Raw genomic sequence first — 13156 nt, forward strand, 5'->3', positions numbered from 1 at the left:
TCAAGTACTGCACAACAGAAAAATACTTACTTCTCCAATTGTGACATCTTTCGTATTTCGTAGCTTCAGAATTTTTTCAAAAGCCAGGGTAAGTAACGCACCCCGGAGCCGAGTTCCAGTGCGATAGTTTAAAGCCCAGGTCAGTGCAAATGACCATGAACGCACTAACTCAGCCATGAAAATGCCCAAAACCAACAGCAGGCCATATTGAAGGTTTGACTCTGGAGCCTGCGCATATTCTAGCAGTCTCCTAATGACAACGGCCTGTTGGAAAAAAAACAAATGTTGAATATTATTCGACTCTAATTCATGGCAAAACCTCAATGGAACGATTACATGGAATGGTTGAGTTTACAGTTATTCTTCAATTAATAATGTGGCTATTTTCAAAACATTTTCTCTGTAGTGGCTGAATGTGGTATGTTGTCTTTGTGTCCAAAATTGAATTCTGCTTTGCTGCAATTTATGCAAATAAATCACACAGTATAACTCAATAAGAGAGTTTATGAATGGAATTATTACTCACAGGTCCAACAAAGCTGGCAATCATTGTAATCATCAGGCAGCCAACAGAGATGAAAGCCCTTGTTTGACAAAACCGGCAAGCTACTCGCCCCAGAGAGGCTTTCTCTCGTCCATGTTGCTTTAGTTCATCCTGCCATAGTTTCTCAAAGCTGCATTATCCACAGAAATAAACAATTACAAACTGGAAATAGAACAAACCAATATTTATTTTAATAGGATGTACGTTAACAGCGTAGAGCAGGATATTTTAAACCAATACTGTGGCTTTATCAATTGGTGTAGGTGCTTTTGGAAAACAAAACACTTTAAAAGTAATATACAAAATGCCTTTGATAATTAATGGTAGTGATCCAATAACTCCAAGAATTTTTTGTAAGATTATTCTGAGGCCCCTTGTGTACATGTTACCTGGATGGCACCTGAAATACTCCAATTGGATTGCAGTCCATATAAGATATACAGCTCGGATTAGAAGTAATAGTCATTGCCAGGCCACCTGCACTGGCCATTTGACATATGTACTGAGTTATGGACTCTTCTTGGATCCATCAAAATCAACTGGCAGGTAAGTCCTGTTTCTAAGAAAAGTAATAACCTGCTTGTGCTGATGGTGAACATTGTTACATAAAGAACACAGTTTAATAAGGGGTAGGCCATTTAGGACTGAGATGAAGATTTTTTTTTCACCCAGAGAGTTGCGAATCTGTGGAATTCTCTGCCACAGAAGGCAGTGTAGGCCGATTCACTGGATATTTTCAAGAGAGTTAGATTTAGCTCTTCGGGCTAAAGGAATCAAGGTATATGGGGAAAAAGCAGGAACGGGGTGCTGATTTTGGATGATCAGCCATGGTCATATTGAATGGCAGTGCTAGCTTGAAGGGCCGAATGGCGTATTCCTGCACCTATTTTCTATGTTTCTAACACCACCATGGAGCATCAGCAATTTGGGCACAGGAGACAAAGTATCCAATAGAATTTTTGTCATAAAATCCAAGTCTTGCAGATTTTAATAATGCAAGAAAAATTGAGTGGGAAAGTTTCCCAAAATATTCGGCATTTCATATCAAATTAGTTTGGAGTCGAACTACCAGCATTCTTCATTTTGTTCAACATAAAATTCCGATAAAAATGTGGAATAAATTAATTTTTCTATTGCATCTCATATTTTGCTTGAGCAGCTTACATTCCAGTGTTATAAATTTAAATGTAAATAACCCTTGTATCCCCCTCCTCTCTACATCCCTCCACCACCCAAGTCACACCAGCTTCAAAGTTATCTTGTTGAGTTTCATTATCTAAACTTGTTTCCACCTAGGCCACAGCTGTTTCCTTTATCATCGTTACTTTTTTGCAAATCTTCCATTCATTTGTTCTATATCTCTCTATATCACAGTCTATATCTCTTTTTTCCCTTTCCCCGACTCTTAGTCTGAAGAAGGGTCCCGATCCAAAACGTCACCTATTCCCTTTTCTCCAGCGACCCGTTGAGATACTCCAGCTTTTTGTGTCTACTTTGGTTTAAACCTGCATTTGCACTTCCTTCCTACATAAGGTCAGTTGTATAATGTGTGAAACCTGATCGAATAAACTAGAATATATGCAAAACAATTCAAAAGTGATCTCTGGAAGGTCAACTAAAGAATTATATAAACTTACTGAGTCCAGCTCACTTGAGTACATGATGAGTCAAGAGTATTTCATTGTCATATAGTCTGGCAATAGAACATTGAAATTCCATATGCACTTGCATGAATTAAAGGAACAATCGATCAGTTGTGACTTTACTGAAGAATCAGGAACTGCGGAGCTTGGTTGTTTTTCGGGACAGAAGACTTAATGCAAGTTTTGCTGTGTAACTGTGACACTAAGGAAGCTCCTTTGTCTGCAGTGCTCTGCCTAGATAAGCAGGGAACAATGTCCCTTCAAATGTCTTAGCATGCAGTTCATGCTAGAACTCAGTAACAAATCTATGCCACACTTCTCAGTTTGCAACATGCTATCACATTAAGGCCACCAGTGATGCCCACCACTCCAGGAAAGAAGACCTCATCTCTTTCTCCCTTTGGTGAAACCAGCAGACATTTGGATTTGCCAGCATTATGAATTTCCCAGATGTTCAGTCATGTACTCATGCAGAACAAAAGGTTCCTGAGATTAACTGGGAGCTAGATAGGAATTTCAAAGGCTATCGCTAAGTGTATAACCCCTGTGATTATATGAACATGCATGTGGTCAATGCACCAAGGAAGCTTGCATGAGTACCATCATCCTCACGTAAATCACAGTGCCTACTGTATGTCAGCTGCTGGAACATCAAGATCAAGATCAGGACTCATCCTTCATGGTTTATTGCCCTTATTCAGACCCCAGGTACATGCAAAGCCATGGAGACACTGGAGCCTGTTACAGACTGCTGTTGCAGTTCTCAAGAGGAGATTCCAATGTCGGAGAACAAATGAGCTCATGATTGTCATTTATTTGAGATATGGTGCACGACCTGGACATTTCAAACATAGAGCATTTGCCTGCTGACTGTAACAGATGCAGAAACAGCAGCAGCAGAAGGAAGACGGGAAAAGGAAGATAAACAGGAATGTGGCAGCAGATCAAAAAAAAGGTTATCTCTACTGTTAATACTATGCCTCATGGACTGGAGACTGAGGGTTCCGAAGCTGAGGATGAAAGAAGCATTTGTTCATTCAATAACATGATATTGGTGAAATGACATTTGGAGCGTTGTGTATATTTCTGGATGCACTGCTATAGGAAGAATTTGATTTGATTTGATTTAATTTATTGTCATTGTCTTCAATTAAGGGACAACAAAATTATTTTTCCCTCAGTCATACAAATAATTAAAAAAACACAAAAACACAGAACACAGTAGTCCACAACACAAACATCCCCACAGTGGCACCAAAGTTCCCCACTATGAGGGAAGGAACCAAAGTCCAGTCAACCTCATCACCGATATTCCCCAATGTTCACCCGTGATCTGGGCCTCCCGAGCACCCCGTAGTTACTGCTACGGGCAGCCCGATGTTCAGGCCCTCTCGCCGGGAACGATGGAACCCCGACGTCGAAAGGGAGAACATCCTCAGCGGCCTGGACCTCAGAATCTGCCACCTTCCACTGGAGTCCGCGGCTCCCGATGTCCACAGGCCGCGCTGGGCGGCAGAGTTGGCCCCCCGGCAAAGGGTCCCAGGACTCCGCGATGTTAAAGTCAACACCGCCCGCAGTGGCCCAACAGCTCCGGAGCTCCAAGCGGCGATCCCAGGCAAGGACTCGCCCGTTCCGCGATGTTTCCAGTGCCTCGCCGCCGCTGCTGAAGCTCTGGTCCAATCCGGCAGGAAAGGCAGCGCCAATCCAGTTAGTAGGCCGCGAGGGGGGGGGGGGGGGGGGGTGAGGGCGAGGCGCGACTCAGATAACAGTTGCATCCTCGTCAGGAAGTGACTGAAGGATGGTTCCCCCTTACCCTACCTGTTTCTCCCACATAAAATAATGGGGGAAAAAAAAAAAAAGAAAAACCCCCCCCCCCCCCCCCCCCCCCCCAAAAAACACACTTTAAACATAACAAGAAAACAAAAGACAACCACACTGTGGGCGAAGGCAGCTAGTAACCGTGCCACCGGATGTCCATCAAGCTGGAAAGGGTACAGAAAATATCCACTAGGATGCCACCATAACTTGAGGGTTGAGTTATATAGAGAGGCTGGGTCGGCTGGGACTATTTTCCCTGGAGTATACCTTGTGGAGGTATAAATATTTATGTATGAATGCACCATTTCAAAGTATCTGATTCATAATTTGCTCTCAAGTATTATCTAATTCACTACCAAATAAACTAATTCATTCTGTTTCCTTCACTCTTAACAGGCAATGAACTTCTGATAATTATTCTTGGATTAAAGAAGTTCTTCCTTTATTCTTCTGCTCAAAATTTAAGATCAGTTGTCTCTGATGCTTGATGCATTTACTGATCAAAACATGTTTTGATCATTGTAAACTGATCTCTAATACCTTCTCCAATACTCATTAGTAATCTAAACATTCTAATTTTCTGGTTAGCTCGTTCTCTGAATCTGAAAAAAAAAATTGGCTCAGTTCGATATTTCCATTATGGATGCAAATCCATAATGTATGTTTTGGCATTTGTTCTTAGCTGAACAGGTAGCCAGCACTTTGGGCCCTAAATACTTTCTTACTTAGCAGATTTCCCATGTGATCTGCAGCTAACCAACCCAGCCAAAAAACATCAAAAAGATTCCCCTTCCCCATGCTGCCAGAATTTTTATTTTGATATGGTCTGTAAGTGTCAACAATCCTGTTTATTTGATATGCCACAAGTAATTATTTTGGTTTGTTGAGCATCTTATGAGAATTCCCATGAGAATTGGTTCATACTGCACAAAAGCAGAATTCAGAAGCAGTATATTTGTTTGGGGCATATCATTTATCACCATACCTCACTTACATTGAAGGCAGACTGAATCACAATGAGGCCTGAACTGAATGAATAGGTTGCTTCCCTTCTAATTAACTCAGTAAGTGAAATGGAACATAATTAATTAAAATACTCTAATGGTCTTTGTCTGACAATCAAAATGTGAAAAAAGGTTTCAATTCCCTCTAATAGCGAGTCATGTAACTTGAGTTCAGAAAGATGTTTCGAACAGTTCCTCAGAATGCTGGGATGTTGCACCAATCTATTATGTTAACCACAACCAAATATCCGATGTGTTCACGTGCTGCATGAACCTGTTTATGTTCTCGGGAACATTCTCATCAGATTGCCTGATGCTATGGACATGTTCGATTGATCAGCAACTAAGTTACAGAGAAAGGTTGAACAAGTTAGGGCTTTATTCTTTGGAGCGCAGAAGGTTAAGGGGGGACGATAGAGGTCTTTAAAATGATGAGAGGGACAGACAGAGTTGACGTGGATAAGCTTTTCCCATTGAGAGGAGGGAAGATGCAAACAAGGGGACATGACTTGAGAATTAAGGGACAGAAGTTTAGGGGTAACATGAGGGGGAACTTCTTTACTCAGAGAGTGGTAGCTGTGTGGAATGAGCTTCCAGTGAAGGTGGTGGAGGCAGGTTCGTTTTTATCATTTAAAAATAAATTGGATAGTTATATGGACGAGAAAGGAATGGAGGGTTATGGTCTGAGCGCAGGTATATGGGACTAGGGGAGAATACGTGTTCAGCACGGACTAGAAGGGTCGAGATGGCCTGTTTCCGTGCTGTAATTGTTATATGGTTATATGGTTATATGGTTATATGATCTGATATCACAATTTCCTTTGTGGCCAAAAACCTTGGGAAACATTTAGCAATCCAATGATTCCTTCCTTCCCCTTTCACCACAAGAGAGTCTGATCTCTCCAGCAAAGGTTTGATCGTTAATTGTCTCAGGATTTGTGGTCCTGATCCACGAAAACAATTATCATGTACGTTTTTTACAAGATCAAAGAATTATATGTGGTAATACTTATTAGTCAGGGCAGTAATCTATGCTGGGAAAATATATATTAATTATTTTTGTGTAATGTAAAATATTGACTCTGCTTCTTTCTTCAGAGATGTTGCTTGACTTGCTAATTACTTCTGACATTTTCTATTTTTGCATTGCTCCAAAAGAACTTGGTCCAGGCATAGTTTAGTAACTGCTGAGTCTAGTCATGCAGTAGCAACGAAAATCCCATTAAATGTCCTAACCTGATTTTAAGAACGTGTAGCTACATGCAACAGTGGAATTCGCTATCAAAACATGGAGGGGACTGGGGGGACACAATTATTTGGCGGCCACGTGCGCCTGCGCACACTCACACACACACGCGCGAGGCTTCGGAGACTCAATCCAGCGCTAAATGCAGCTCAACTCTGCCCGTCTCACTGGGTTAACTACAGCCTTGTCTGGACTGACGGGACACCAGCGCTGCTTCTCCATGCTGGCCATATTTCCCGCAAGTCCAGGAAGGGCTGTAGGCTCACCTGGCAGGACAGGCAGAGTTGAGCTGGGTTTAGCGCTGCTTCTCTGCGCTGGCTGTGGGCCTGACTCCCGACCAAAGATCCTATAGTGGAGGGTCTTTGCTGCCTCTCTGGCCACCCGTGTGGGGGGGGGGGGGGGGCACTCAGGACAGCGCTGGAGACCCGGCCGGGATCGATCCTGGCTGCGGATGAGGCACAGGTCTGTGCCAAGTCTCCCTCCTCCAATCACCGCACTCTATCCTCAGTCCCACCCCCCCCTCCCCCCTCCTCCCCTCCTCCAATCATCACGCTGAATCATCATGTCCCGCCCCCATTGCCTCGATCATCAGTCCCACCCCCACTGCCTCGCGGAAAGCAGAGATTTCACCGGGTTTTAAAATCCAGATTACAAAAACTTTGGGGGGATGTCCCCCACATCTCAAAACATGGGGGGGAGCGTGTCCCGTCTGCCCCCCCCCGGTTTTCCGCCCCTGGCTACTTGGCTGCCTCATATAAACAACTGATTGTGTTGGGAAATAATCCACTTCATGTTTTAAATAGCTAATCATATGTTGCTAAAATTAGCATGGAACACAGACCAGATCTCCAATGAAACTAAACACTAATAATTGAAAAAGCCTTAATCTACCTTGATATTGTCCTTATAAACTTTGTATACATTCTCCAGCCCTATTATGTTATAAATGGAATGGTGAGGCGACATGAGCCAAATATGATTGTGAAGGCAGAAACATTGGCCTAGAAATTCATCAGTGCCGGCAGAGATATTAAATGAACACTGTGCATTGGTCCCCTCACTGTCAAAGTCAATAGAATCCGAGACCAGTACTGAATCAGTCTTGTATGATGCAACACAAGGCCTTTAGTTCACCTCCTGCATCAGTGTGAAATATGCAACGATAAGTCAGATAATGCCAGGTTACAGACAGCTTAGCAGTATGTGGCCCAGTGAGTAGATTAGACAATTGTGGAATGGAATGCGGAGATCAAGGTCAAGCTGAGCTATAATATGGAGGGAGGAACACCAGATGCTGGTTTAAACCGAAGATAGACGGTCTGAAGAAGGGTCTCGACCTGAAACGTCACCCATTCCTTCTCTCCAGAGATGCTGTCTGTCCCGATGAGTTATTCCAGCATTTTGTGCCTATCAAGGTTAGCTATAGACAGTGTTGGGAGTTTTGGGGAGGCCTGTGGGTGGGTAGTATCCTATGATTGGCTAGATCCAGGAATCAATGATTTGGGAAGGTCCTGTTTGTTGGCCGTCGATGGTTTTGATGTTGATGTTATATGTTTACAAGTGTAAGGCTGAAAGTGAATGTGATCAGTGATCAGCAGTGATTTGGAGATCATGCTCAGATTTCAATATTTCTACCTTACATAATGCAAAGTAGCTGAGTCAAATTTACAAAATCTTTATAAAACAAAGGAACTTGCAGAGGCAGCACAGAGACACCACATGCCTACTGCTGCACAAGGAAACTAGTTCAGTCCAATTATAGAGGGGATAGCTGGAATCCTTTAAAAGAACACATATCCAATATTAAATAAGTCTCATATATCACAGAGAATGGGGAGTCTCAGTTCAGACAAGGATTGTGAGTTTGCTATGAGGGTTAGAAGTCGCTACTGTGGTGGTCGAAGGGCACAAAGAGGAACTAGGTCAGGGGTGGGGCTTCTGTGGCCTTCTAGGCCATTAAGTGCCGCCTTTTGAATGAATCCAAATTTTGTAGAACAAATCCTTTTATTTTTATTAATATGTTTTTGTTTGTCTTTTATTATTTTTATTTTAATATTAAAATGAACGTATTTAAAATACCAATGAGTAAAATAAGATTTACGAAAATAATCCTCCCCTGCACGAAAAATGCTTTCTTGCTTTTCAACCACTTATTGCTGCGAATGTACATTCTCCTACCTAACCCAAATCAAGATGCCCTTAAGGTCACAAATGACAGATACCCATCTAGAAGATCAGCTGAAACTGCGTACCTCCGTGTTGCAACCAAATATTTAAATGCTTTCCCACAAAATGCAGTCACAACAAAGTCATTAAAAGGTTAGTTAACTTTAGAATGAACAAACCTTTTTCATTTTCTTGAAGTTAGTACATAGTAGTTAGATTTTTACAAAATAATGTACATTTTGAAGTATATCCAATTGAGGTTTCTTGGATGCGGCCTTATTAGATTACAGCTAACAATGCAGCATTCCAACATGAAATGGTTCCCCACCCCTGAACTAGATAAACCAATGACTGGAGACTTACTAATTGCTCATGAAATTCTAATGTTTTCTTCAACATTCTAGTATTATGTGCCCATCCCTGGACAATCTCACGAAAAAAAATATTAGAGGATAATATAAAAGCTTGATATCAATGCTTCATCAACCCTAACCTTTTATAGAAGCTATATGTGATCATTAGAGGTTATTGGCAGGAGAGGTGGGTTATTTTTGTCATCTATTTTGGTGAACAGAATGGAAAGCGGCTTCAGTTTGAATTTATTCTGTATGTGAATATTTGGCACAATTCTTGTCATGCTCTGTCCTTTGTGTCTTTCTGAGATGCAACTTCTCATTTAATAAATTTTCTGTCCTTTGTCATAATATTTGTCTAGCAGATGCAAGAGGATTCTTCTCCAAGTACAACATACATTTAGAACAGAAAGTAAATTATCAAAGGTCATTTGCAGGAAGAAATGACTGTTACTTAATTGTTTAAGCTAAGTGTTTTAAAGAAAGCCAGCCAGCTCAAATACAATTTATTTGTGAAGTGGATTAAACCACAATGAAAAATCAGGCTTAAACAGATAATCCTCCCAGGGGAGGAAGAAGGTTAACTGAGCCATGCTAATTATAAGGACAAAACCTTACATGTTCTTGAAATATTGATAACCACAAGCTCAGAGTATCTACAATAACTTATTCAACAGACAGACTATCCCTTAACTTGTCAGCTGTCTAAGGGGTTTACTCCAAGAATAATCGTCAATTTACACAATTCACTGACATCAATCTCTATTACTTTGTGCTAAATTACAGAAATACATTGAATGATATTACTGGAATAACAACAAAAGTTATAGACCATTGAGCCCGAGCCGTAAATATGAATCCTACTGCAGCAGCTGAGGTATTTAAATTCAAATAATTAATTAAATCTTTAACTTGAGCAAGTCTCAGGAATGGCGTTCATGAAACTACTCGGTAACAAACCAAATGTTTTTGTCATAATGCACATCTGGTTCATTAATGTTCTCCACCACGGAAATCTGCTATCCTTATCCAATCTGGCCCGTTCACAACTGCAGATCTATCAACACGGTTGACTCTTAGCAGCCTCCTCACATCAGAAAAAATGGGTGATGGACAATACCCAAGTTGCTCATATTGCAATTGTATAAAACAATTGTATAATTGGTGAGACCAGATTTAGAATATTGTGTTCAGTTCTGGGCACCATGTTGTAGGAAAGATATTGTCAAGCTTGAAAGGATTCAGAAAAGATTTACGAGGATGTTACCAGGACTAGAGGGTGTGAGCTATAGGGAGAGGTTGAGTGGGCTGGGTCTCTATTCCAAGGAGCGCAGAGGATGAGGGGAGATCTGATAGAGGTATACAAAATCATGAGATTAATAGATTGGGTAAATGCACAGAGTCTTTTGCCCAGAATAAGGGAATCGAGGACCAGATGGCATAGGTTCAAGGTGAAGGGGAAAAGATTTAATAGGAATCCGAGGGGTAACTTTTTCACACAAAGGGTGGTGGGTGTATGGAACAAGCTGCCAGAGGAGGTAGTTGAGGTTGGGACTATCCCATCATTTAAGAAACAATTAGACAGGTACATGGATAGGACAGGTTTGGAGGGATATGGACCAAGCGCAGGCAAGTAGGACTAGTGTATCTGGGACATTGTTGGCCGGTGTGGGCGAGTTGGGCCGAAAGGCCTGTTTCCACACTGTATCACTCTATGACTCTAAGTCAATACTCGATGAACTACATTACAATTATTTTTACATATGATTTTTTTGTATGATCATATGTTAAAGGATAATTGTGATTTTTGTGGTTAATAAACAGTTGCTGAATAATTCCTTGTTTTCTAATTTCATCTTTGATTCAGTGATGCATAGTTCATTCAGTGATTTATGACTATCTGAGATTTGGTGAAGTAAACATAAATTTGACCTGAATTAAATGATACAAGACTGTTGGTGGACCAAGCGTGGGCATCAACTCCTCCTTGGCTTAAACAGGGCAATAAATCCCAAATGTTTCAGAAGTGATGATTAATGGAGAAAGGGTTAAAAATCTATTTGACTGCTGGATATATTTATTGGAATGCCAAAGTCTACTTTTCTACATCAAATTGGCAAAAAAAGCTGTGCCATGCAATGCAATGCAAAAAGATCATGTCAATTTGTAAATCCAGCTTTAATATCAGATTGGCTGTTGATGGAGCACAGTAAACAAGAGAATTGTTGGGGGGAAAAACAAGGAAAAATTGTTGACCGCTAAAGCAAAATTCTCTGGATCTTGGACATTGGCAATAAACACAAAATGTTGATCAGATCAGCGAGCAACTGTGCTGAGAAAGTCAGAATTATCATTTCGGGTGAATAATCTTTAATCAGAATTATTTTCTTTCCCTTCCTTCCTAACTCCATTCCTGCACTTTGTGGTGTCAATTCACATTTCAGCCTGTTGAAAGGTCATTGATCTGAATGTTAATTCTGCTGCTTCCCAACCCTGACACCGCAAGAAGTAATAATAGAATCGCAAAAATCTTATCTTGGGTATTCCTGCTCAATGTACAAATTGGTACGTAGGAGCAAAAGGGTTAAGAAATAACTCTGGTTCAAAGTATTATATTCAATGTCATGGAATGAGACTAGTGTTTAGCTCGCATTGTTTCAAGGATATTAATAATCAAAGCTAATTTGAGAAACTGCATATAAAATCCAGAATGGCCAAGGAGGATGTATTTTTTCCCCTGAAATATCCTGGTCATTCTATTGCCAGTTACACTATAATCAGCAAACTTATTGAACTCGGTTTAATGGTTTACCAGAGCGAAATTTCATCTCACAGTGTCTTCTTCCATTATAGTGTGAACAGTATCACACACTGCACTGTAATAGAAAGCTATGACCTCCAGAAAATGTTATTGTGAATACAAAAGTCAGCTTTGAAAAATTTATACTAACATCATGATAGTTCCTGGTTCTCCGATCACCTCTATCTGGAGTTAATGAAATTGCAAGATAAAATGCAACAACAGAACAATTCCAATTACTCATACCGTCGAGAATTCGCTTCAGAGGACTCATTGTAGGATAAATTCCAAAGGTCAGTCATTTCTAGACGAGAATATTTGTAGGCCTTCCATGCTAGTGGAGAAAGCCAATTCAGGGTCATAAAAGAGAAGAGGCCTGAATTATCAATTGGGTGCTTGTGTCTGAAAGAAAAATGTAACGTTTAAGCAGACATCATCTGTAAATTTCTTAATTTGACAATACTAGTATTTATGTATATAAGCCACAGTAGATAAATAAAGTTTTTTATTCGGGATTATTAATACCATGCATAATGTGCATAATATAAACAATTATTAATAAATATGAACTCAGGCAACACACAAACTCATATCATACACACATAGTACAAGGTAGTGAAAAGAAAAAAAGATGGTGCAAAGACAAGAGCAAGACATTAGTGTAAACACAAAACACGTCCATGGTAGTGCAAGAGGTGGCGTGTTCCGTTGCTGAGGTGGGATTAATTCTGCTGAATTGAAATAAGAACATTGACTATCAAACACAGTATTTTTAAATAAACCCTGACATTATACCTAAAAGCTAATAACATAAACCAATCGAAACGATTTTATGCACCCTGTGTCAATAACAAGATACCTCCACTGCCTGCTTCTCCATCTCCATTATAAACGGCATCTTCGGCCTGGATCAGCCTCAGCACAGAGGGAGTACAAGGAGGGAAGAGGCAGAGACTTTGACTTTTGCCTCCATCACAGTGAGGAGGTGTTTGGTGAACTCACTATGGTGGATGTTAATTTGTGTTTATTATATGTTGTGTTATTTATCATTATATGTATGACTGCAGGCAACGAAATTTCGTTCAGACCGAAAGGTCTGAATGACAATAAAGGAATCTAATCTAAAGTGTGAAAGGATTTCTTAATTTTGAGACGATTTGAACAGCCTCCTCCTCAACAGTAAATTGACAGATTCTCCACACAACACTCTGCATTTCATTAATCCAGACTTCTCCTTGTTTCAGTTATTGTTCATTTACACTGAAAGAACTATTGGATGCAACTCATCTTATGCAAGATCCATTTCAGTACCAGAGTATCCATTGCCATCTCTGGGACATCATATGTAGTGGTATCATATGAAAATGCAAGCTGCAACTGTTGAACTAAGGATATAGAAAGCTGGAGAACTCTGTTGACATAAAATAAAAGCAGACATTCCCTGGGGTAAAGGAATAATCGGTCTTTCCAGTGTCGAATTACCGATAAAACTGACAAAACATCTATAAATTTTCACATTTATTAATTATTAGAGGGGAGGGGTTACCATCAATAGAAGTTGAATCAATGACATTTTGTTTTG

At 40.5% G+C, this 13156-nt stretch overlaps 1 protein-coding gene across 2 annotated transcripts in view; it reads right to left on the bottom strand.

Annotated features, from left to right (window-relative positions):
* The window catches only part of LOC129702175 (ATP-binding cassette sub-family C member 5-like), a 95619-nt gene that overhangs the window by 71212 nt on the left and 11251 nt on the right, over positions 1–13156 (bottom strand). For both annotated transcript variants that reach the window (XM_055643792.1, XM_055643793.1), the window contains 3 exons: positions 11821–11976; positions 527–674; positions 31–264 (listed from right to left, as the gene is read on the bottom strand). In XM_055643792.1, coding sequence (XP_055499767.1) covers positions 31–264; positions 527–674; positions 11821–11976 — 538 coding nt within the window. The remainder of the gene's footprint in view (positions 1–30; positions 265–526; positions 675–11820; positions 11977–13156) is intronic.

The sequence above is a fragment of the Leucoraja erinacea genome, chromosome 12, assembly GCF_028641065.1.
Source record: "Leucoraja erinacea ecotype New England chromosome 12, Leri_hhj_1, whole genome shotgun sequence".
Taxonomy (NCBI): Eukaryota; Metazoa; Chordata; class Chondrichthyes; order Rajiformes; family Rajidae; genus Leucoraja; species Leucoraja erinaceus.